Here is a 27343-nt window from a genome sequence, read left to right as displayed (position 1 = left end):
TGAAAAGCCAGAGAAACCAAAACAACATTGTCTTCCTGTGATGCTCACAGTAGAAACGGGGAGATTTGGAATGTGCTTCTCTCTACTTATCAGATACTTGCTTTCTCTGAAACTCTTCCTGACCACTATGGTCTTCGCCTCCTCTGGAGTCCTTTTGGCTTTATAGTCTAAATACCACTACAAGTGAGAGGCAGTGTAGTGGCTGGTTACACGCATGACCTCTACAGCCAGACAGTCCAATTTTGAATCCTGCCTTCTCCATTTACCAGCTGTATGACCCTGTGTATATTTAACCACCTTGTGGCTTGATTCCTTCATCCAGAACATGGGATGATAATCCTTGATATAATTAATTATACTTGTAGGATTCTTGTGAACTTTGAGTAAGCTAACATTTGTGAAGTACTCAGTATGAAGGCTGGCATATATAGTGTTATTTAACTTTTAGCTATTGTTACTTTGCTGCTGCTGTTCTTTTTATGAATATAGTTTGTCCTCTCGATCTGATTTCCATTTCTTGCATTGCCCTTCATAGCAATTGATATTCCTACAGCTTTGCAACTGGGTTGTTTACTAATTGACCTTAAAACAGACAGGGAAAGCATTTAGCTTACAATGAAAATAAGCATTAAATTGTGACATTTGATCTTGGTGGTAAATGTCTATAGTGTCATGTGTTTTTCCTATTTTTTGAAATTCACCTCAAATCTAGCCTGACGTTTAGTCTAATTTGTTAGGGAAAAAGTTATAAAAGTAATGCATTTGTACATAAACTGATTTTTAAAAATAATTTTATACTTTAAGTCCTTATTTTTTAGAAAAAGAATACTTCTTTGAGGATCCCAATTGAAGCTGACAATTCTGCAGTTCCATATGGGATGCAGAGCTCTCTGTACAGAGTTGAAAACAGTTTAGAAAATTAAGCGAAAAAGTTCTCTAATCTGAATTCCACTAACTTAGAATTCATGACGATTAGTTCTGTTCTAGGCTGATATTTTCCAGGGCAAAATGCCCACTAACCTAATTATAAGTGTAAATAAAGGCAGCAGAATACCCACTTATAAGGACAAAATGGAATCGAAGATTTTGAAATATTAATTCTTCTAAGCAAATAATGTTTCTTATAAATAGGTCTCGTTTATTCATTAAAGCAGAGGTCATGGGGTTTGTATTTGGAAATTTCTTATAGGAAAGTTACTTCCGCTGAAAGCAATGGTAATGCACTGCTTTAAACATTCAGTAAATTAAAGGTTATTGATCTATCCGATTCATTTTAGTATTGTTTGTAACAGTAAGAGAGTAGAAACAACCTAAATGTTTACCTAGAGAAGACATTAAAGTAATTATGGTAGAGCCAGTAACTAAAATATCATACAGTTGTATGAACAAATGAGGGCTCTTTGTATGTACTGATATGGAAAGAGCTCCAAAATCCTATTGTTAAGTTAAAAATATAAAGCAAAAGAAATGTTACTCCTGTATGCTGCTTTTGTGTGAAAGAGGAGGAGAAAAAGAATAAAAATGTATTCATGTTTCTTTACATGCATAAAGAAACCCTGAAAAGATGCTCAGGAAACAGCAGTGGCTCTTGGGAGGGTACAAAGGGGAGAACTAGGAGGAGGAGACAAGAGTTAAATTTTTCAATTTATGCTTTTTAAAAATTTTGAACCAGGCCAATATATTCCCAATTCAAAAAGGTAACTAATTTAAAAACATAAAACCAAAAATCTAAGAAGTGATCTACCATATGATCCAGCAATCCCTCTACTGAGTATTTACCCCAAAGACTTGAAAACCCATATCCGAAAAGATATTTGCACACTGATGTTCATAGCAGCATTATTCACAGTGGCCAGGACATGGAAGCAACCAAAGTGTCCTAAGATAGATGACTGGATAAAGAAAATGTGGTACATATATACAATGGAATATTACTCAGCCATAAGAAGAGATGAAATACTGTCATTTGAGACTACATAGATGGACCTTGAGATAATCAAGCTAAGCGAAATCAGCCAGACAGAAAAAGTTGAAAACCCCATGATATCACTTATATGTGGGATATAAACCTAAAAGCAACAAACGAACAGGACAAACAAGCAGAGTCTCATGGACATGGACACTAGACAAGTGGTTACCAGAGGGTAGGAGGGGAAGAGTGAGGAAGGAGGAGAGAGGAGGGGGGTAGATGGGGTAAAAGGGGTTAAATATGTGGAGACAGAAAGAAATCTAACTATGGGAGGGGAACATACAATGCAATATATATATATATATGCCTTACTATTGAATTGTACACCTGAAACTTACTGGATTTCATTAACTAATGTCACCAAAATAAATAAATAAATAAATAAATAAATAAATAAATAAATAGATAGATAGATAGATAGATAGATAGATAGATAAATAAATAAATAAAATCGTAAAACCAATCTTTCCAATCTTTCCAAAATTTCCATTGAATCTGGAAATTTCTTCTGCAATCTCAGATCTCCTATTTTCCATTTTGTTTGTAAGGTCTGAATGCCTGTGGGTGTTAAGAAGTTCCTTTGGGAGAACAGCATGTGGGCGATGGGAAAAGTAACCTTTTTTCTTCCGCAGCGCTCCGATGATTTTGCTTTTGTGGCAAGAGTAAGCCAATGTAATTTTTTCCTGCATGACAATAAGATTGAGATTCCCATCAAAACTTTTCCTAATGATGTAAATGAATCCAGTTTATGTGAAGGCCCCTTAAATGGAATGGAAGGTATTACTTACTTTTTCATCTAAACAGGATCCCCTGGCTTTTGTCGACAGAAATGGTCAACAGACTGAGTAATAAACTTCTTTTGAGGGAAAATGAGAACTAGGAACTAAACCCAAGGAATATTAGACCAATATAACAAGGCATTAGGACACTCCTCTTCCTTTCCCCCATCCCTGCTGAAACTGACCCATAGGTAGTGTTGTGTAATTCAAACCATGTGACTTTGGACTCATACTAATCTCAATTTGTATCTTGGACCCGTTGCTTTCTATTAATAGTTAATATTTATATAGCACGTACTTCGTGTCAGACACTATTTTAAGCACTCAACAAATATTAACATTTAATACAACAACCCTGTGGGGTAGGTCCTATATAATAGCTGACCGACTTTCAGTGAGTTTCTTAACTTTTCTATCCTCTATTTCCATATCTATGAAATAATATAATACCTAGCTTCCATAGTTACAGTAGGGATTAGATGCAACTATGTATGAAAACAATTTCTACCTACTAAGTGCTCTTCAAATCAATCTTATTTTCCTTATTAGGGAAGTAATGTAGAAAGTGGAGTTAAATGCAAATGATTTAGATCCATTTGTTTAAGTAGTTCTAGATAATCTTCCATAAATCCCTTTATGTTTTTAAAAAGATATTTAAGTTTCCTCCTGTTAATCTTTCTCTGTTCTCCTGTAGTTAATTAAAAAAAAAAAAAAAACTTTAAAAAATGACAGAGACTTTGTTTTGGAGGCTGAGAATTTGAGTGGCCTCTGGCTTGCTCTTCTAGGATTCTGGGAGATATGGATGGAGGTGAAGAGATAAGAACCCATGTGAAAGAGCGGATGGTGGCAGATGGGAAAAGGAAGCAAGCAGGCCAAACTTCTAGGGGCTGGAAGAGAATAAGGGGTGGACAGGACCTTGGCACCAGTCTGATACAAGGTCCCTGGGGCTTCATGGCTAAGAAGGCTGGCCGCATTCCCCTACACTGAGGTAAGCAAATTCGTTCTCTCATATTCGCCTTTGCAAAAAGAACTACTCTTGCCATTTTATGGATGGAGAAAGAGGCTTAAAAAGGTATGAGGAATTTGCAGGAGAGCCAAAATTGCTGCTCTTGCGTGTGCAAGGCCTTCTGCTTTGGGCCATGCCATTCGGTTTGAAACCAGAGAAGCCGGCTGGTTGGTAATCCCAGTTTGACATAGAATGTCTCTGAAGGCTCAACCTGGGGCTTGACACCTTGCAGGGCTGCGAGGTCAGCCTTCAGTGTGTGGTCACTTGGTGGAATTATAAATGATCTTTCTCCCTGTTCAGACACATGAAAGAGTATATTTTGACCCCAACTGCGTCACGTCGTATCTCCCAAATACCTGGTAGGCCATATCACATACAGTCCCAATTCTTCTCCAGCCTGTAGAAGGAAGAAGGAATAGTTCACCGGACCCAGTCATAACCAAATTTGGGGATTTGCTTTGGAAAGAAACATGAAAAGCAACTAAAACGGCAGATTTTACAAAATCCTTGAAACACCTGTGCAGCAGCCAGCATAGAAGTACTCAGAAAAAACTGCTCGGAGCTTGGTTTCAGGGGAACAATTTACACAGCGATTTGCATTTTTAAAATACTCAGGTTACTTGGTACAAATGAGTCTTAACTATAGACTCATTTTCAAATTTTACATAAATCCTGAACTAGTTAAAAAATCATAAAAACCTTTAAAGAAGCAGTCAGTAGACTGTATGGTGACGGCAGGAAATTAGCTGTATTGTTGAGGAACAGATGGTTTACATTATACAAACCCTTTAGGCTAAACTTGTTTAGGTCTGGCATATTGTAAATTATATTTTAGTAATGAAAGTGAAATGACCTCTGCTTGACCTCAAGTGGGGTTTGTCTGTTTGAACCAATGTAGTGGAAAACTATGAAAGAAAATGAAGTCATAAAGTTTTGGCAGTTCAATTTTGGCTCATTTCAAGTTAAGGGGTTATAAATCTGTTTAGTTTTTGTTTGACAAGTATTTGTCATACAGGGATGTACAAAATGTAAAGAAGTGTAAAATACACATGAGGCACGGTGCCAAAGTAAACCCAGTACAAAGGAAAACTGGAACGAATAGGGTCCTGGGCTCCTATCTCTTTATCACCCCCTCCATTAGTTGAATGACAAGATGGGCTCGGTTTATTATATGCTGTAAGGCAATTAAGTACCTTAAAACTGAAACAGGCTTTCAGTTTTAAATGTTAACGTTTTTACTTCTCAAAGTAAACACACATCTGCCTCAGTGAGGTTTTAAAAATTATCTAATTTGCAGTGGGGGAGAAAAATCAAAGTTGATGTAGAAGTTGATACATTATCCTAAATTTGATTGTGCTTCTTCCTTTAGAAATTCTGAAGAGCAACTAACTATAGGGAGAACAGTTTAGATATGAGTCATTTAGATGTGAGTCAGATGTGAGTACTGTAGTACTGTCTAAACTGCTGATAGTGAGGCCAGGCTGATGTTGGTGGCTTCTTTCACCTAAGTGATGAGTACCAAGTGGGGACATGTGACCCTTTTTAGATATGTTACCTTTAGACAGGAAGGCATTGAACCATGGGTAGGGTTTTTAAAAATTCTAATTATGTAGGTAGCAGGTAAATAAGGACAGACTCAGTGACTTTATCTCTTTCCATCTTTGGAAAGTTACACTTTAGGTGATCATACTTCGAAATGACATCTCTGGGTGAAACTGCTTACTACTAACTTTCTATTCCCTGCCTACTTTACATAAGTAATTATCATAGGAAATGAGGTTGAAGATTTTGTGATGGCCACCAACATATGTATGAAGCATGGATCCCCTCTGTGACTTCTGGCCTCTAACCTGAACAGGGTATGAATTCTCTACTTTTGAGTCTAACTTGAAGTAGATACATGGATAAAAAGCAGAACTACATGAGGAGGAGGGAACCAGAGCCCAAGGCAGTTCTCTGGAATAGGAAGGTGGCTCCAACAGCAGGTGCTGAAAAAGAATTGAAGTTCATATTCATGCAACTGCCCCAAACCTCCCCCTGGAGTCCCTGAAGCCCCTGGGCTGGTTGCTTTCCCATGCCTGAATGATTCAAGAGTGCTGTCCTCTTACAAATCTCTTTTGCTATACATTTGCCAATTCTAGCTGGACACAAGCCTCAGTAGGAGAAGAGCAGGTTCCACACAGTGGCATTTGTCCTCAGCCACGTCAGAGGAATAATGAAGCAGATCTTGGCCCTAATGAAATCAGAAGGGTAGTCTGGGTAATAGGAGGAAGCACAGTTTTCTCTGAGATTGATATTCCTTGGGGCCTTATTTGCTCTCTGAATCTCAAGTACTGACCAGCATAGTTTACATCGGAGCAGGTACTGGAATACCCTATGGGACCTGTTAAAATACAAAGTGCTAGAGACTCCCAGAGCTTCTGGTTCTGTAGGTCTGAGAGTCTGCATTTTTGAAAAGTTCCCAGGCGATGAGGATGATCCTAGAATGGAGGCTTCACTTTGAGGACGACTGGAATATACGAATATGGCTTTCTGGATCAGACAATTGCTTAGGGATCTGGGTCCCTGCCCTCTGCATGATGAATGACCACACTGTGCCTGAAAAACCTGGTTGAGCACTTCTGACTTACACAACACAGAGAAATTAACACTGCTTCAGAAGATGGTTTCGAAATGTCAGCTAGAGGAAAATGTAAGATCACTGGCATTTATTGAGTTTATAGTCTGCATGGCTACTATCTTAGCCAGGTTCAAGGTTTTGAAATATAAATCACTCTACAGCTTGGGCCATGTCTTTAGTTCATTCTCTTTTCATATGCAGCCGATTGTGTGGGATATGTTTTAATAGCTGGATATATTTTAATACCATATAAACTATATACCAAAGAGTATATATACAGAATAGTATATGAGGAACCATGCAAGAACCATGAAAGGAGAGGACACAGTTCCTATTCTAGGTGATTGTCATCTGAGCTTAATAGTAGATAGTGTGTATTGAATGAATACTTGCCATGTGCCAAACACTGAGATCATAAAAATGGCTAAGTTTTTTTGGAAGTGTTTATGTGTTAGGTTATGAGTACTCGATACATATTGACTCCTTTCATCTTCACAATAACCCTATTAAATTGGTGTCTATTACTAGTATCCCCGTTTTACAGATGGAGAACCTGAGGATCAGAGCAGTTAAATGATTCCACAGTCAGTGGGTTGTAAATTCAGATTCCAGGTCTCTTCTGAGTGACTATACTACACTCTCTCGTCTTCTAAGTGTTTAATGCATGAATTAATTTAATCCTCATCATAATCCTGTGAGAGCCTCATACTATGATTTCTCCATTTTATGGATCAAGAAATCAACGCATTCAAGGCATGTGAACTACCTTAGCTTGCCTAAAAAGCACGACTATTAAGTAGTGATGCCAAGATTCAAATCCAACTACGTCTGACTCCAAAGCTGAAGTATTTTTCTGGAAAGAAGTGGCAGTTTTCATTCAGTCCTCAAAGGGCTCCACAATTTTAAAAGCGTGAGGCCCACTGGTGGAATGTCAAGGTGTAATTGCTCTCTAGTCCCTGAGATCTAGACCTCACTCTGGTTGATCCTCTGTTGTCCCCATTAGTTGACCTGGGATAAATGAACAAAATCTTCAACAGCAGCCTTTGCCTGAGCTGGGCACAAGAGCCCTAGAGAGCACACGAAATAGAGAGTTTTTAGTATCTGGACTTGGCTGTTGACAGGAATCTGCTTGACTCCAAAGCCTATTTCCCTTTCTCGTGCATTTTACTGGCACTTAGGTAAACAGTGTTAGAATGGTGAAACAACGGACTCCACTCATAAATGGAAATTATTACATTTTAAAAGCTTAACGGCCACAACCATTTTGTTTTAGGAGGTTATGGACATTTTCAAAGACTGCAGCCGAACTAAGTGCCTTTTGGCTCATGCAAGCAAATTCTAGAGGGAGTTTCAACCAACAGTTTGCCACGTTTGCCCAGAATTCAGCGGCACTTCTCTGGAAATGATTTAACATCAGAAACACTTCTTTGCTCTGTAACGTAAATTTCTGATAGTTGGTATGAATGTTTGGTGGTGACCAGGGTTGATTCTGTGGTGGAATTACTTTATAATGTCAGTGGGAGAGGCTCTACTTTGCCTGGAAATAGGCAGAACAGATGCCAGTAATTTTAATGTCAGCTTGAGCCACCATGCGCTTGTCACGCGGACCTGTGTGTTTCAGTCAGCCTGGAAATTACGGAAGGAGAGTAAAATGAGGAAGCACTTGAGCTCTGGATTGGGTGGACCCGGGTTTGAGTTTTGGCTCTGCCATTTCCTAGGCGTGTGACTTTGGGGAAACTCTTACTTTCAAGTCTCACTTTTATCACCCCCCAAATCAGGCTCAAATTAGTACCTACTTCATAGGGTTATTATAAAGATTCTGTTGAGATAATGCATGGGAAGTACTTTAGCTTATTCATAATACCCATTTATAATATATTCATTTATAATACTCATTCTCCCTAGAAGTAAAGTTTCTACAGACATAGGTTTAAGCTGAGGCTTTGTACTGGACAGCCTCCCAGACCTCACTATCAACTATCTCTACCTTGATAGATTTTGTCCAGGATATGAACAGAGTGTGAGGCAGTGAATTTATGCCAACTGGATGGCCACAAGGAGTACCTTTATAATCTTTGCTGTGACTCCCTTGCCTCTCTCCTCACCCCAGTTGAGGCTGTGGGCTGCCAGATCCTACAGATTCCCTTTCAACCCACATTATCCTGTGCACAGCACTTGGTAGTTGATTAAAAGGTTTGTGGTTATTCATATCATCACGAATGATAATATTTGTTATAACAAAAATAACAATAACTTCTAGCTATTAAGTACCTGTGGGGTACCAGATATACTATCTCGAACTGCTAAAAATATCAGATTGATGGTTGCCAGAGGCAGGGGACGGGGTGGGGAGTGGATGAAATGGGTGATGGGAGTCAAAAGCTACAAACTTCCACTTATAAAATAAAGAAGTCTAGGGGATGTAATGTACAGCATGGTGACTGTAATTAGTAATAATGTATTGTATATTTGAAAGTTGCTAAGAGAATAAATGTTAAAAGCTGTCACCACAAGAAAATAAAATTCTGTAACTATGGGTGGTGATGGATGGTAACTAGACTTACTGTGGTAGTCATGTCACAATATAAACCAATATTGAAACATTATGTCGTACATCTCAAACTAATATAATTTTGTACGTCAATTATACCTCAATAAAAAACTTTAAAACTATCTCTTTTAAGTACTATTTTCATCCTTGTTTTATAGGTGAGAAAACAGAAGTTCAGAGAGCTTGTTTAAGACCTCAAGGACAGTCATTAATGAAGCTGGTATTTGTGCCATATCTCTCTGCATTTACATTCTTGCTCTTTGAAGGATATCATACTACCTCTCAGAAAGAGACAAAGAAGAAATATGGCTGGAAAGGCAAGTTTGGCCCAGAGAGTATGGACACTTGGGTCTGGGAAAAAGAATTTTGTAATTTGAGATTGGTCCTTCCAGATTAGGGAATCATTATATCAAGTGGGAGCTAAAGTGATGCCAGAGGATGAAATCAGCAATAAGAAAGAGGAAAAGAAGACTGGCAAACATTAGAGAATGCGCCCATTTAGGGAATTAAAGGAAGAAGAGCTAGGGAAAGCAAAGGGAGGAGATAGGAGGAAAGCCAAGAGAAAAAGTATTTCAAGATGGTGGGTAAGAATATCAAATGCTCCAGAGAAACTGAAGAGGATGAAGACTTGGAAAAGATCATTGGATTAAATGACATCACCGGTGATTCCGGGGAGGTCCACGTCAATAGAATGATGAGCTCAGAAGCCTGGGGAGACAATGGCTTTAAGTAGTGAGTGGAAAAAGTTATTAAGGACATTTTAGTATCAAGTGTGGTGACACTAGGTAAGTACAGAGGGTTTCAAAAGTGTAGGTTTTTTTCAATGGAAGCATATTGCTGGCAAAAGGGACAGGCCCAGAGAATATAATCAAGTGGACATACATTTAGCAGCGACTTTGGCTGGAAAGGAAAAGGAGAGATGAATTGCCAGGAAGAAAAGAAACAGAGAAGATGGCAAGAGATGAGGGTAAGATGAGAAATAAAATATAGCCACCAGTTTTAGAAAGGTGGGCAAATCCTGCTTTTCCTCAAATATTCCTTTTATCAGCCGGGAGCTGCAGGGGTTTGACCGACAGGCCTATGCAGGCTTCAGCGTAGCTGTCCCCACCTCTGCTCTGCCTCCCGCTCTTCCTTGCCCCTCATTCTCAAACTCCTCCACTCCTTAACCTCTCTGCTTGCCTAAATCCCACATAGGGCAGTCACACACGGAGGACAGGAAAGGGCCCACCCTGTGCTTGAAGAAGCCCTGTCCCCGTTCTAATTCTTGGAGGAACACGTGGCACAGCTTTTCTCCCTTACTTACACCATTAAAGACTGCTCTGTTTTTCAGACATGTGACAGTTGGAAGGTTGTGGGGAGAGAAAAGAATCAGGGAGAAGGGACGTTACGGTTTGGTTTTCGGGTTTCTCAAAGAAGGTTCATTTTCCGTAGCACTTTTAAAAAGCGCCCACTTGGACTGTAAAATTTGTAATGCAATAGAAAAACCTTACATGGTTCATGCATCGCTGGAGTATTCATCAGAGGATTTTAAAGATGGATAAAATAGATTAGTTAATCCAACGGAATGAGCTGAAATCTCTTGCTGAACAAAATAAAAGGACAATAAACAGTATTTCACATGATCGCAGCCTGCTTCTTTCTCTGAACACCGAAATGACTGAGGCTCAGAGAGGCAATGGGCTTCTGCTGGGTACAGGGCAGCTAGAGCTGAAGTTAAGGGAGGCACCTCTGTCTCCTGACTCTTCGAGGCTGAGTGAAGATGAGTCTCTGGTCCCCTGCCTTTCTTCTCCTACAGATCAGAAGGAAATGAGAGCCTCATCAAAAGTCTTAACTTCCAACTGCAGGGTCCGCCTCGCTGGGGACTCACGCCGGGTCCTGTTAGCCAGTCTGTTTGCAGTGGCCTGGTGTCGCTTCTGAAGGGTCTGGATTTCTAATCTCTCAGTGGAGTCTCTTTTTAAGCCAAACACTCAGGGGGGTTTTAGTAGCTCAGCAAGTGGAGAGAGATGGAAACAGACAGTTTAAACCCTGAGGGGCACATTCATCTAGATAAATAAGAATCCTGGAACCTGTGACTTTCGAATTGGCCAAGGAGAAATAAGAAAAAGGCCAGGGCAGACCAGCTTCCATCCTTCACTCCTTTCTCATCCCAGCCAACAAATATCCTTTTGATTTCACTCCTATAGGGTGTTTGTTTTCAGGACTTTTTTTCTCCTTCATTCCTATGTGTGTCCCTTTCTTTTAGATTTTATAGGTACATGTAATATTTATATGTCAGTGACCTTTCAGAGCGGTTTTAGAGATTGACTGTTTATATTTAGAAATTTTCTTTAAGGTCTACAAAGTCCTTTGTGCTTTTTCCAGGAAAGGCACTCAGTAAGAACCAAAACAAACAACTGAATAACTCAAATGTAGAGCCAAATCTCTTAGGAGAGTAAGAAAAAAAAATTGCATTTGTTTTTGTTGTTTCCTTTCTCCCCTCAACCCAGTCAAATCTGCTCGAGCCATTCCTGCTTCCAGTCTGGTTCAGAATTGCTTGTGGGCTGATTAAGGCTAAATTCTAAAGCCCTGTGTCGGAAAAAATCGTGACAGTGGGAGATGTTGCAAGGCACACTTCAGAAATGATCCAGAAATGATGAAAACAATGTTTATTTCACCAAGCCTTTGGGAAACTTTATCCCAGTATACTTTACGTGTGTCTCTATGTCCATAGAGAATGGCAGACTATTTTTGCTTTGGCCACATTTCACATGTCCCTGGCAGGACCAAGGCTCTGTCACTGAGGCTTGCAACTGTTATATAGGACTCTGAAGAATTTGTCACAATCCAGGTGATGCCTGTGGTTAGTGTTCAGCCCAAACTGACCAAAAGGAAGCATATTTACTTGTTTACCTGGCCTCTGACTTCCCCTTCCTAGCGTGATTTGTTCTATGAAAAAGTTATCATGGGGTCAGGCAAGTGCAAGGGCTTTATCTAGAGTTAAAAAGTCCTATATTCACAGTTTATCTCTTCCAATCACTAGCTCTTTGATATTGAGTTGAAGATTGAGGCAGAACCACAAAATCAATAATTTTCTCAAATGGAAATGACTCTTCTGGCTCCTGACACAACAATGAGGAGCCCACCTCTCCAGGACAGTGGCTGCTGCACAGTGACTGCTGTAACCAAGCTGATCTGGGTCTCTCTTCTACCCAGAGTTCTGCTGTTTCTAAGGCTTCTTAACCTTTCATAACAGAAATGACAGGGAAAGATTCTCATAGAATGAAGGCTATTTCACTCAGAGTTTAAAGTCACGGAATCCGTAAAAGGTCAATTAAGTGTTACTTCATGAACATGCAATAATATTAACTCCTCTATTTTTTCCTACTACCTTTGAAAGGATTAAGTATAATGTTATGTAACATGTATGATGTATGTAAGTCAGCTAGCTGGCAGCTGGGGAGTCATAAGAGTTAAACCTCTACCTCCACCTGTCCCCAAAGCCACTTAGTAAACTCTAGTTTCCAGGACCTGTGGGATTTTTTATGGTAAAAATTCACACCTAAGAGAACAGCGGTTTTGCTTGGGACAGAATACTTAAAATGAATTTTTAGCATTTAAGAAAACCAAAAACTTTATCAATAAATATGACTTCATAATTAAGACATTTCAAGTTAAAAAAAAAATTTCAACTGCAAAGCAAAATCAAATCAAATGGGGGTTATGTGTTAGTCCCAATTATGCTACTCTACTTATTGGGTAAAAGAATTAGTTAATGTGAGTGTGACAATGTTTTTTTCCTAAAATTTTGTTGAAAGTGATACATCTTCACTTTACGAAGGTCCAAAGTATAACATGGTCACTAACCCACAGAGAAGATAAATATTTATTGAATGAATGAATGAATGTTCCTTTGGAGTTGGAATAAGAAGAAAAGACAGGCTTTTGGATTCAGACTCCTAAATTATTTAAATGAAATCTCTTTGCTGAGAGGCCTGGGATTGAGGTGCTGGTTTTCCAGAGAGAAAGCCTCTGTTGCATTTCAGGATGGGATGCGTGCGTTCCATTTAACATAAGGGCCAGTGACCCTGGGTTCCTTGCCAGGGCCTCGAGCAATCCAAATGTTGAAAGACGTGGAGGAACAACTAAAAGGAAGTGGAGTGATTTAGCATGGACAGGAGAAGGCTAAGGTGGGCTATTATACAACAGCATTTAAAGATTTTCGGAAGGACAACATTTCTCTTAAAATATATTTAAAGCAAAGAAAAGGGGACTTAGATTAAGGATAAAAAAGGATATTTTTTTGTAGTAAAAAATACATAAAATAAAATTTGCCATTTTTAAGTATGTAGTACATTAGTGATAAGTACATGCACATTGTTGTACAGTAAAAAGGGTTTTTTTTTTTGGTAGTGAATAATGTTAGTTCTGTCTCTGTCTCTGTCTCTGTCTCTGTCTATCTCTTTCATTTTGATTGGAAGAATATGAAATTTCTTTCTTGGAAATTTTGAAAAAAAGCTCACATTCTGAGTCTTGAGGGGATGGTAGACATGATTGCCTAAGGGTTCTTCCTAGGCCAAACTCTGTGGTAAAGCAGTGCCATGGCTGACCGAACGTTGAAGTGACACACTAATGAAATTATGCTCGAGCTGTCTTGGACAAAGTGAGAGACACATAGTTCTCTGAAAACATACTTTACCGCTTATGAAACTGGTTCTGTATCCTTTGATTTCTAAGCTGAGGAGGGTAATAAGTTTGCTTTAACCTAAAGCCTAGAGAATAAATGCAGCTCTGCACTGCTAATTTTACCTTGGGTTTATATGCATTCAGCATGGACATCTCTACATTTTGGCCTCTGACGTGTTTCGGTTGCCTCTGGACAGGTGGTGATGATGACTTCTGGTTATTGCGGCAGACGCAAATGAAGAAAAAGAGTAAAGCGATGGCCAGAGGAATAGCAACACTCGGCACCAGTATGTACAGGATTTCCATCTTATTCTTCTCCTTGGAATCCTTTGAATCTGGGTTCAGAAATAAAAAAAAAAAAGAACAAAAGTTATACTAGTTTAAATAACGTGTATAATATTACATTGTGTAGTATTAAATGACCTCCTCTTCTTTCATACACACCAATCCACTGTGAGGAAAAAAAGAACTATTGCTTATTACAATGTGTTTCTATCAAACCTTCAACATAATTTGTTGAAGTTTAAAAGTCTAGAGTTCAAATGTTTAAAAATTGCAGAGGGAGATTATAAAGGCTTCGCCTGTGTGTGGGTCCCCTCTGACGTTGCCTCTTTAGCAGCAGACCTGCATTTCTCTAACACCTTAAAAGTTAAACGCCATGTGAATGAACTGTATACATCCAAGAGCAGTAATGTACCACAGGGCTCTTCTTCCGTTGGCCGCCAGCCCAGATCAACCACCACAACACGGTGTTCCAGAAATCATGCCTTTGTCTTGGCTTGTTTGGATGTACAGCGCAAGCCCTGGATCTTCCAGAATCGGCATCGCTAAAGAATCCTGGCTCCAGTGTCCACAAACCCACTGGCCTGAGAATACGGGGACCTAATGTCAGAGCCAGCTCAGTCTCTGCTGTCCTGTGTGACCCTGAACAAATCATTCACATCTTTGGGCCTCTCTTTTTCTCATCCACAAAAGTCAGGTATCTATTTTGAATGGTGTCTATAATTCCCTCCAGCACAGCATCACTGTATAACTTGATACTTTTTTGAAACCCAAGAATTCTTCTTAAATGGTTTCATATGAACCTAATAATTATGAGTGCTAACACGCTGAAGTATATTTTTTGAAATCTTATACATCCACTGTACCTAACATTGCTTGGAAAAGAATATAATACATATAGAAAGACATGAGGCATACTTTTTATTGGTTTGAGTCTGAACTTTGAAACTAAATACTTTGGGTATATATTATTATTAGTGAATTATTTGACTGGTAAAATGAACAAGAATTTTGGGACGGTACTTGGAGGGGTTACGTAATGCATGCCCTGATCACCAATAACCTTATCAGCTATCTTGCTTTAAGAAAATCCAGAGTTTGAAATTTCAGATTGACAGAAAATTCAAATGGCTATTTTCTTAACATAAGAATTAACCATGTATCTCTTCGCTCATCCTCCTACTTGTTCTATAAGTCAACGAACAAAAGCTACTACAGCCACGCACTTGGTACTAGGAATGTAAAATTAAATATGGCAAGTCCTTTACTCTTAAGGAACTCATAGTCTGGTAAGAAAAATAGAGAAAAGATAACTACAATATATCATTGGAAATGCTATAGGGGAAGTATGAATAGAGTGGTGAAGAGATCCAAAGTGTCCCTTTAAATAGTGAGCTTCCCTAGTACATGTAATCGGGAATACACTACAGTTTTTAGTTGCATACACCTTCTCTGGAAGCCTATTGTTCAGTGAGATAGTGCAGTAATGAATTATGTTGTCTTCTCCCCACATAAACAGACTCAACACGAGAAGTTAGGAAAGGTACCCAGATCTGGGTGTTGGGACTGTGCTCTGTGGGTTAACCCTCAGAGGGACTTGGGGATAGGTGAACTCTGCTTATTGAGCACAATAAACATAAGTTTTGTTATTTATTATCTTCTACTGGCACAAAATCTTTTTAGCTATTAATAATACAGGCCAGGCACTGTTCTAAGCATTTTTCATTAACTCATTCATTTTATCCTCATAATCAACTCCATGAAGTAGTTGCCATCCCTATCTCCATTTTTATATATAAGGAAGTGGAAGGACAGAGTGGTTAAGTAACTTGCCCAAGGACATGTGGCTAGTAGTTCAAAAGCTGGGACTCCTGACTTGCTGGTCTTGCTTCACACCTCCTGCTTTAGCTACTACACTCCACTGACAGTAATTTGAGAATGGCTGTTGTTTTGCACCTATTTTCTCATAGTACTATTTCTCTTGTTTCAGGGAAGTAGGAATGATAAGGGAGGTATAAAATGTGGGAAATAACATTAAAGCTTTGCCGGATATGCTGCTTTCAAACTCCTTACACTTTATATACTGTGGCAGGTAAACATATAACCCAGGCTTCTCTGGGAGGCCATTCTAATCATTCTAGTCATTAAGAACTGGGTCTCAGGTTCTTTAGTAACAACATGTCTGTGGGTGGGTAGATACCAGGAAATCACATGGAAGAGTATCTATCATCTATATTTTGCCTCTCTAAGCAAACTCATCTGTAAAGTGGAAATAGTAATACCTACTTCATAGAATTGCTGTAAACAATAAATGAAGTAACATGGAAAGTATCTATTCTAGTACCTATTACAACTCAGTCACTCAGTGTTTACCCCTTACTCTTAGAGTAGGAATGGATTCAGGGATAAAAGTTTTGGGATGGGAATTCTAAATAATCTTAAGCAAGAACAACCTCTCTGACTTCCATCTCCTCATTTATTCAAGGGGAATAATAACACCTGCTTAATCAATCTTATTTGGTTCTCATGAGTGATAATATTCATGAAAGAATCTTGCAAAATTGAAAACTGCCACACAGTTGTTGGATGCTATGATTATTATTAATATTATAAAAAACCTTCAAATTTCTCAGTACCGAAGGTGGGGAAATCCCTCTTGTTATTCTTGGACTTGCAGTGAAATCCTTATGAGGGTAACGATTACAAAAGGAATGAAGCTATTTTAGTACTAATGTTTAACGCTAGTCATTTTTCTGGCCCAGATTTTTAGCAACAAGAGAAAATAGGGTTCTCACTTGTCTAGCAAACAAAGGAGTCTATTCTGTACTCTGCATATCAGATTATTCACGGAATGCCTTTGATTGTAAACAGAGGTCTGGGACAAATCCCCCTGTAGGTCTACAGGAGAACAAACTTCAAGAAGCCAAATCCTTTAAACACAGTCAAACTTGGCTCTTACTGATTACACTAAGGATATGCAAATGAGCACGATGTCTTCTTGCCAAGTGAAATAATCAAGCAGAACAATTTGTGGTCATGTTGGAAGTGACAGAAAGCAAATTCAGGCCTATCATATAAGTTCACAGATACAACCGGCTTACTTTCCCACACAGCTCTCTGCATTTGACTGGAAGGGGTGTCAGTGTCTGACTCAAAAAATTTTATGTAAAAACATTTCTGAGAACAACTAACGTTACTCATGGAAAATTAGAAAATTAACATTTGCTTAACCTCTTTTCAATGTACTGGCATTTTAATTCCTCATTTTAACCTGGTACTTGGTGCTATTTTGATTTTACACGTGGAAAAATTGAGGCTGAGAAAGAATAAATAATTTGACAAAGCTAGAGAGCAGTAGAGTCTGGGTTGGAATGCAAGCCTGTCTGCCTTCAATACTTCTGTGCTTTTAAAATTATATTACTAATAAATATTAACATACTCTATGAAATTATTTTTCATCATTATTCTGAAGAGTCCAAGATTCTCTCTCAATGAAGGCTAATATCTAATGGAGATCAAACTATTAGAAAGAATCGCATTAGAATAATGGACATTGTTTTTCTTATGCACTTTAAAGGGTAATGGACACGTCCAATGCATTGCAAATAAAATTGGCTGAAAATTAGAATGCTGAAGATTTTTAATACTTTGGAATAACTGTTTAAAAGTTAAATGTACATATTAGTTACATCAAGTTAAATGCTTGGGATTTTTGAAACCAACAATTTAGTCTGAATCGCGATTCATTTCCTTTTAAAAATCAACAATTTGGTATCACAGTTCACATCTGACATTCCTTTTTTCTTTTTACAATGATATGCCATACTTTGATTATTAATTAAATGTAATAAAGATTTTTTTTTTCCCCTCTTTAATTCCCCTCCCTGCCACTTCCACCCCTGACCTATGGATGTTGCCGTTTTTCCTTAAGAACTGGATCTCTGAAGGCAGGGCATCTCCTCCCACACGCTTGCAGAGTGCACCTGGGGCCTGGTGCACCAGCGGCCCGGTCCGTGAACCCAGGACCTTCTGCGTGTAAAGCAGATGTACTAACCACTACATGGAGCCACCCCCAGGAAAAGACTTTCTTATCCTGGGCTTAAGGCAAGGTACATATGATTTCTTATTCAAGAGGTACTTTTATAAAGTGAAACAGCAACTGGGATATTACTTTGAGTTAAAACAAGAAAATTCTCAGATCTGAAATATGGCAAAGGTGGAAAGAAATCTTACAGAACTTTAGAATTCAAAGGAAATTAAACAAGTTAAATTATGATCTTATCTGAAAAAATTTTAAAAACCATAGCAAATGAACAGGAATTGCTACCGTTTATTATTCGAAAACTACAAAATAAGTGAGTCTGTAGTAGATAAGGGCCTGCAGCAGTGATATTTAAGTATATGCCTGGAAGCCAAAGGAGAAACAGTGGTAATTAGGCCTTGGGTGGGCATGCTGGGTCCAGCCAATCACTCTCTCGACATGTTTCAAACTTGAAAATGGCCCATATCTAGGGAAGATACCTAACTGACTATAGAAATAAAATTGTAGATGATCATACACAACGGGCTAAATAATGACCCAAAACCAATGGTTGAAATTTTACAAATACATGTTATATCTTGCAATTAGATTAAAGACCTTGCCTAGAAAAATCTGTGACTAAGCAAATCTACTGAATAACTTTTGATGTAACAACCCCATCCCCCCAAAAATACTAAAAAGTTTTAGTGAAGACTTGAATGCTCAGTTGCACCCAGAGACAGCATGATGACACTGCTCCAAAAATTTTTCATGTATGGCACTTAGAGCAACAAGATACCCTTCACTGACAATACTGGGTCATGATCAAGAACATCATGTTTCTTTTCTATCTGTTCTGATTAAGACAATACAAAGTGTCTTCTCCTCTAAGAGTTATGTTTTTAAGAAGGCCTTTGAAGAAATAAACAACCAGAGGAGGAGGATGAATAAGTTAGAAGAGCTACACACTCTAGATCAAATAGAAAATCAAATGAAAGATGGGATAGATGTCTTCAAATTTGGATGAAAAAAGACACCAAGTTTATAAAGTAGATTCAGTAGATAGACTTGTTCCTTATTAGGTGTTTTTCCTTTCCTTTTTTTTTAATTAGTGGACATTTTTAAAAATTGGGAGATTTCACATACAAGTTTTGGTTTCTGGCTTACAAAAGCAGATTTTGAGCAGGAGGAGCCATTCCATAACCACTTTTGGGTAGAGATATGTCCCCGCCTCTTGAGGTCTCTGGCAACGTTCAAGCAGAGGCTAGATAATTTCTACGGTTTCTCCCAAGTTTCTCTAGTTTTGTAAACTGAGTTGACATACCTTATTTAGGCCCCGGAGAACTTTTAACTCTCTTATGAAGCAACTGATGTAAAGCTGAGTGCCCTCAGCCCACCAGGTCCAGCCTCAGTCCTTGTCTACCCAGCACTGGCTATGCGGAGGCTGAGCTCTGTGCGTGTAACCATATTCATGGGCACCCTTGTTCTCTGGCTTCCAGTTAGGTTCAGCCAATGCCAGTCATTGGCAGGATAAGAAGAAATGCCCGGGGCAAGAAGAGAGTATGGTGATGTGTTTTTCCCCCCTGGTTCCCTCCTTACTGAGTTACCTGTAGCCCTCTACCAAAAGGCACAGCATGCACTGGACAGCCTCTCTTTAGCCTCACCCATACTCTACGGGGTGGGGTAACTGATCATTGCCTTGATTCTCCAGGCTCAGGATGGTAATGCCTCCCACTCCTGCTAGCCCCAGGTCCTGCACCTTATTGGTTTCCCCTAATTCTGTCACCATCATTATAAACAGTCCCTTTATAAAATTCTCCTTAGTCTGTTTATTCGTGCCTTTTACTTCCTGCTAGAAATTTGACTGATACAAAGCCAATAACAACAATCGTTGTGGTGTTACACCAGAATTCTGTCACCAAAGGGTTAAGATGACTAGAAGTACTTTCTATTGACATGCTGGTTGGCTCAAAGAGCTGAGAGCTTCCAAAAGCTTATTGCTAGAGTAGCTGACATACTAGGCAAAGACTCAATATATACTGGGTACGATTAAAAAAAATCTTTGAGAGAAAACTATTTTATGGTTCAAAATGTTTATGGAACATGACTCAGTTATATGTTTTGGGTAACTATTGTTCTTTACTTTGCTGAAAATGTATAATAACTGAAGACCAAAGTACATCTTGAAAATCTCTACTATAAAAACAACTCTTCCGGAAAGCTTCAAACAACACAAAGCGGTGCTCTATCCTTCCTCCTTTACCCCTCCCCACCATCCAATTCACTGTGTAACGTTCAATTTTGGTTTGAAGAAATGGCTGAAAGACAAATTGCCTTACAACAGGTCTTCTATGAAATATGGGAGAAGGCTGCTGACAGAGTGAGTTAAAAACTGCAGTGTTCGCAATCTGGAAAACATCTGCCTTGTCCCGAACTGTAAACCACCGCGTTGTAGAAAATGGTTTGTGACAAAGCAGAACTCAGGGTGGGTGTTTGGGAGGTTACAGGACAAGTCAGGGCTATTCAGGCACAGAGCTGGGCAACATGCTCTTTGGCAAACTGCTGCGAGGCGAGGACTTAAAAGGAAATACAAAAGCAATAGGCCAGGTATAAAAACTCCAAATGGAGCCAAATGGCTGACTACTTTTCTTATCAGTGGGTACTCTTCAGTGAAGATGGTTTAGGAATAAAAACAACACTGCTGCTTGAAGTTCTGGTTGTTTGGTAGAGGGAGAAACCTTCACTTAGAGGTGAATCAGACATGCTAGGCTGGCTAGCTGAAGAACTTGAGCTAGAATAAAATATGGCCTTAGGACTTGATCTAGAATAAAATCTAGGGCCAAAGTTTGAAAATAAGAACACCAATACAGTCAAGGTTCTGCCTCCCCACACAATTCCAGAAAGAAACAAATAAGGGATCTCGATTAGTGGAGGAGAAAACATAAACCATGTGGTAGAATACAGCAAACTAAAATCACCAGATCACTGCAGAAGGAGCTCTCAGAGAAGCAGACATTTTCCACAGTTCTGCCCCAGAGATACATGGAAAAGCAGTGATAAGGGCTATGGTGAAACGGGGAACCTGGGAGGTGTGCCTACGTGCCACTTGGAAAGAACATAGGCGAATGTTTCTTTTTCGACTTAGTTTCCACCCAACCCGGAGTATTTGGCTTGGAAGGTGGCCATAGTGGCTAGAGGTGAAAGTGTAGTGAATGGAGGTTTGCAGGGAAGATAGCCAACTCTGAGGACTGGGGACTTGGGGCTGCCGGGAAGGGAGGAGAGCGGGGACCTAACGGGAACAGGGCAAACACTGCGAGGCCTGCGTGGAGCTGCTGGGGGAGCTTGTCCATATCAGGACTGAGACTAAGTCAAACACCCTGGGGTCTTTCGGAGTAGATTTTTTTTTTTTTTTTTTTGTGGCTGGGGGCTCCATTCCTGTGCCTGAGGAACTGTGAATATTATCAGTGGACATCATCCCAAAGACCCAAAGAGTTCATAATCAAAGGGAAGAGGAAAATGGTAAAGGAATGTTTATTTCTCTGAATAATATAGAAAATTTTTTTTTTTTTAAGTAATTGTGGCATGGTGAACAGAGGACTAGACCTGGAGTCCTGTGGACCTGGCTTGATTCTTAGCTGTAGTGAAAACATCGCCTCAGCATCTCCATCAGTAAAATGCAGATGATACTTTTATCCTGTGGTAACTATGAGGATTAATTAATCCAACATATTTTATTGAGCATAAACTAAGTCATAGTTTGATGCTGGTATAAAGAACTTAGCACAGTATTCAACGAGCAGCAGTTATCATTAAAATGCAAAGCACATAACAGAGCACATAAATGTTGGGAACCATGCAGCAGCAGTGCTTAATGTGATTCATATTTTTTTTTTTCATCCCATTCTTCCACTAGATTGTAAGCTACATAAGGGCATGGTCTGATCTAGTTTGTTCACAAAGTCTGAAGCATAGTAGATAGAAGCTCAACACATACTGGTTTCAGTGAGTGAGTGACTGAATATATAATTAACTGTTCTAATTGTTAGATGCCTGGGATAGGAAAGAAAAGACAGGGAGGCTGAGAGATCAGATCTTACCAAACTCTCTTCTGTCCTTTCACTTTCCCAAGTACTGCCCAGGCATGTGCACGCAGTCCTAGTACAGCCAGTTCCCAGAATTCACAGCAGACATACTTGGTTGTGTTTAATTTTATGTTCTGTCTTAGAGTGAAAGTTCACAGATAAAATGATCTGTGGCAGAGTGTTTTCAATTGCCTTTATTCTAGAAAGTACAACAAATGCTCACATTCTGCATTTAATTAGGCCTATGCTTCTTTTAGCCTTACTAAGTTGAAACAAAAACAAAAGTTATCAGTAGGAAAATGAGAAACCCCATGGAGATTCTGAAATTTCCTTAACTTTGACTTAACTAAAGAATGCAGGAACATTCCCATGAGACTCCATCCTATTTGGGAGGGAGGTGGAAAAGGACTCATTTCAAATTTGCCCCACAAGCTTACAACTCATTGTAAGATAAAAAGTTATTCCCAATATCTCTATCTATCTATCATCTAGGTATCTATCTATCTATCTATCTATCTATCTATCTATCTATCTATCTATCTATCTATCTATCATCTATCTATCATCTCTCTCTCTATCAATCATCTATCTATTATCTATCTTTCTATCGATCTAACTACCTATCTACCTATGTATATACACAAACACATACACACTCACATACGTACATAAATTAGAGTGTTTAAAAGACTAGTTACAGGTCTGAGCCCCGGATCCACTTCTTATTAATCATGTGGCCTTGGACAAGTTACTTAACCCCTACAAGTTTCAGATTTCTTTTCTTGGGTAGAATTAAACCCAACTCGTAGGGTTATAGAACTATTCTACATGAGCTAATGCATAACTCTTAGCATAGTCTTTGGCTCATTATAAGCACTCAATAAATGGTAACTGCTGTTTAAAAATTATTGTTATTCTATGGTCTAAATTGTATAATACATGCAATATATACAATATACTGTATTCTATAGTATAAATTATATAATTCTTATCCAGCTTCAGGGTTCTTCAACCCTGGCACTATTGACATTTTGGGCTGGAAAATTCTTTGTGTGGGTTGTTCAGCGCATTCTCGAATGTTTATCAGCATTCCTGGCCTCCACTCAATAGATGCCAACCCCACCCAGTTGTGATGATCAAAGTATCTCCAGACATTGCTAAGTGTTCGCTGGAAGGCAAAACTCCTGTTTGAAAATCACTGGTGGAGTAGAAAGAGCAGTGAGTGGCCCTAGAGATAGGAGAGAGACTGGTTTCTATGAACTAATAATTTGTGATCTTGGGTAAGTCCTGCCATTCCCTTGGGCCTTGATTTTCTCACATGGTAAAATATATGACAGGAAATTCCTGCTTTATTTTCCATGATTTTTGTAAGGATAAAATGAGAAAGAAAATCAAATGCTCCGAAGAAGTGTTACAAAGTAGGACTCCATTGTGATTATTTTGGTAGACGGTGGCTATCCAGGGGCAATTATGAGAAGGCTTGCCTTGGAACAACAGCTGATGCCGACCTGCTGTCCTTTTTAATTCTCACACTGAGGAGCCACTGGCCTCTCAGCAGTTTCTTATTGATCATATGTCACAGATTCCCTGTCCCTTTAATGGATGTACTTGTGGCTTGGCCTGAAGAATTCAAGAGGAACTGTTTTCTTTCAAAATGAAATGAAAATAAAAAATATATATATATATTTCTGTAAGTGGTGAAAACTGCTTTGTCATCTCTAGATTTTAACTTTCATCTAAATTTATCTCTCACATGACTAGAATTAACCAGTCCTCAGAATTAACTGTGCCCTCTGCAGATTAACATTCGGAAAGGAATAGTCTGAGGGTTTCCAACATCGCTACACTGATTAATACTATAATAATATACCGAGTAATACTACGATGAATTTTTCCATTAGCAAGGGAACATTTTTTGATGTCATAATATATTATGGAAATCAGTATGCTGGAATCCACAGGTTGAATCTGTTGTCTTTATTTATTTCTAAAAAAAAAATGCTTAAATGGAAAATAGCAGAGTATCTGGGAGAAAAAGCATGAGCTTTGAGTTTGGTCAGGTAAGAGTTCAAGGTCCAATCTCATCAGTTGTGCAATTTAGAGAAGTCCTTCAGCCCTTCTGAACTTCAGTAGAATATGTTAATATCACCTACCCCACAGTGTGGTTATGAGTTTTAATCAGAGATGAATACGTAAAGTACGGAGCATGATGCAGACACATGGTAGATGTTTTGTAGATGTAGGTGATCTTTCTCTCTGTCTAGAATCTGAAAGACTGTTTGAGAGTTTGTTTCATCCCTCAGAGCATGCATTTGGTCTGACTGCTTCAGGAAGGCCATGGAAATGAAAACCAATACTTTTACAGTGTAGTTTATAATCCTGACTTAAACAAATTGTAATAAAGCTTGAATAAGATAATCAACAAATCTTCTAGTTTATGAGTAAATTACCTCCCTACTTTAGATGGGCATAAGTTGAAAATTAAGGGTCAGAAGTCACCTAAAGGACAATGGCATTCACCTAGAGTGTTTCTTCCTTAAAATAATTCATTCGATCTCCTTAAGGACACACATCAGTGTTCTGAGACAGCACAATAGAGTAGCAAGAACATGAGCTTGGAGTTGATAGACCTGCCATTTACTAGCTCATTGACCTTGAGGCTCTCTAAGCCTCAGTTTCTTCATTAGCAACATAGGGTTAGTAGCAACTGTCACAGTGTGAGGGTGAGGATAAATAAAGCCTATGAAAACCTCGAGCATCATGCCTGGCACACAGAAGGTGCGCAATAAGTTGCTTTCATCTTTGGCTCTCTTACAGATCTTCATACCTTACTTGGTTTAGGAGAAGGGATGGGGCAACTACGTAAATGATAATAAGCCTAATTTTATTTTTATTCCTTTCTTATTAATGCTGAATATAGCATGTAGGAAAAGTCATAAATTATTAAGTACAAATCATTTAAAAAATACAGCATAATTTTCTTTGAAGTTTCCAGCGGTGGCTCTGGAAGAGTTAACTTCATAATTTGTTCTTTATGCAACATATGAAGGCATTTTAAAGCTCAGCAAGACAAAAGGAGTCTGGTCACCCCTTTCTCCAACTTGGCATCTTTAACCATCCATAAAACCATTTTGTAGGAGAAGACGACATTACCATATACGTGTAACACATAAGAATGAAATTGTAGAATAATAGTTTCCCAAATTTTCATTACTAAGGGTTCTTTTTAATACTTTTATTACTTTTTCTTATGGGCCTCTTTAGTATGTTTTAGCTTCCTCTTCGTTCCATAACATTTACGCTAACTTCTATTGCATCATACACGCTGCATTCTGATTGTAATATGAATCACATTTTATTATTCTTTCAACCCCCCTACTCCATAGCAGTCTCTCAAACAATATTAAGTAAGCTGAGAGCAAGCATTCCTCTATATACATAGGCTATCCACTAATTACAATAGATTCCTTTCTATATACTGACTACATATTATAATAGCTAATATTTACTAAACATCTACTATCTTCCAGACACCGTAGGATTTTTTTCAGTTAACCAGTCATTTATTCTTATTCTAGGTGTATATCATTATTACCTCCATTTTACTGTTGTGGCTTTCCCAGCAGTGACATCCTGACTCTCCCACAATGCCTGGGAAACCCGGTTGACATTATCTGTGAGAACTAGGATCAGGAAGATAAATCACTTCTAAAAGAGTACCAAACCCCAGGTTTCACCAACATTTTCATTCTCTTTTTCCTATATTCCAAACATTTTCTAGAAAAAGTAACAAATTAATTCAGGAATTGCATTTTTTTTTTCATTTTATACTTCTGCGGTAAAAGGATGAGACAAAAAGGCAGTTTATCCACAGATTGCCCTGGATAACTGAGTAATGGTTATAACTTTCTCCTACCTTGTGGGTGTTCTCAAGGACACAAGAAAAATAGTTCTCTTTCTGCTTCCAATACAGCTGCTGTGCTACAAAGATGTTCTTGGACATGAACCACTGTGAGTAATGTCTTTTTTTTTTTTTTACATGAATGATTGTGATAAGATGTTTCTTTCACCTGTGCCTCTGGAGAAATGGTGTCTGTTATATCCACTAATACAATAGCTGCAGGAATAAAAGCAGTTTTTCTCCTTGTGAGTGTGCTTTGGTACCCTGACAGGTGTTTTATGGAGAAATAGCAAGGTTTATCTATCCTCGAAACATAGTTTGAGATCAGACAAACATTATCAATTTCCGAAGGGAAGGGAGATGGAATGGGGGCTCTTCTAAAGGTGAATGAATACAATAAAGGCAAAGATTTGCTATTTACCACATGCTGGGATGTCACACAGGTCAGATTTAAAGTTTTCATCCAAAGTGAAGCACCAGGGAGCTTCCTTCTGATTCCCTGGGTTGCGACAGTAGGAATGTCCTCCATTCAGCTCTGGGAAACGGAGGGCGGTAAAGGTGTGTGTATGGGGGTACTGGGAATTCCATGGCTGGCACTGGCGCCCTGATTTGGTCACACTGACAGTCCCCCGGTAGTCCACACCTGTGCTATTATAGCACTTGTGATCTGAAAAACACAAAAGAAAAGCCTAAACTGTGAGAAAGAAACAGAGGAGATGCCAGAGCTCCCAGCCAGCAAGTTCTGGATGGAGGATGTGAAATTAAGCTTATGGCCAAGGCTCTCCTGCTGGTCAGGGGCCATGTGGGCAGTCTCCATGCTTGCTGGGCTGGGACACAGGGCCTGCCTTGCAGTTACATTCCTGGGAGGATTTAAAGCTTACGCTTCAGGAATAAAACTGGTACTCCACAAGTATTTTTAATATTGAACATAGAAAAAATCAGAACTGGGGCATTGGAGTAATTTCCTCGTGAATGGTTCAGAGAAGGTTCAAGCTAAACTGTTCTTTCCATTTCTGCTTGATGGCCTTAGACATGAATCATGCGATAAAGAATCTAATTCGCAGAGAAATGTTTATGAGGGGCAGTGCACTATGGGTTTCTAACAGGAGTTAAGGCCATCTTTGTGCTAATGGACCGGACACCCTTGAGAAGCAGGGCCTATTAAGTACTTCTTCTGGGTGACCATGGGGCTGTCACTTGAGAGCACTGCAAAAATCTAATTGAGTTGAAATAAATGAAATTTGGATGGGTAATGACAAGATAATAGCAATAATAGTAATAATGCTGACACTGCTATTATTATGTGCTAAGCACAGTTCTAAGCACTTTAGTTGCATTAAGTTATTTAACTAATAAAATAATATTAACTACCAAAAGGAAGCTAAAAGATTACCGCTGAATTTAATTCCAGATGAATGGGAACTGTTCAAAGGAATAGTCATTTGGGCTTGCCTCCATACATACATACAT

At 38.9% G+C, this 27343-nt stretch overlaps 1 protein-coding gene across 1 annotated transcript in view; it reads right to left on the bottom strand.

Moving 5' to 3' along the window:
* The window catches only part of ROR1 (receptor tyrosine kinase like orphan receptor 1), a 165054-nt gene that overhangs the window by 4662 nt on the left and 133049 nt on the right, over positions 1-27343 (bottom strand). The window contains exons 7-8 of the mRNA XM_011369609.2: positions 26295-26540; positions 13711-13922 (exon numbers count right to left, since the gene is read on the bottom strand). Coding sequence (XP_011367911.1) covers positions 13711-13922; positions 26295-26540 — 458 coding nt within the window. The remainder of the gene's footprint in view (positions 1-13710; positions 13923-26294; positions 26541-27343) is intronic.

This window comes from Pteropus vampyrus, unplaced genomic scaffold, assembly GCF_000151845.1.
Source record: "Pteropus vampyrus isolate Shadow unplaced genomic scaffold, Pvam_2.0 Scaffold151, whole genome shotgun sequence".
Taxonomy (NCBI): Eukaryota; Metazoa; Chordata; class Mammalia; order Chiroptera; family Pteropodidae; genus Pteropus; species Pteropus vampyrus.
Note: the sequence above shows the minus strand (reverse complement) of the source record. Positions and strands in the feature narration are given on the sequence as shown.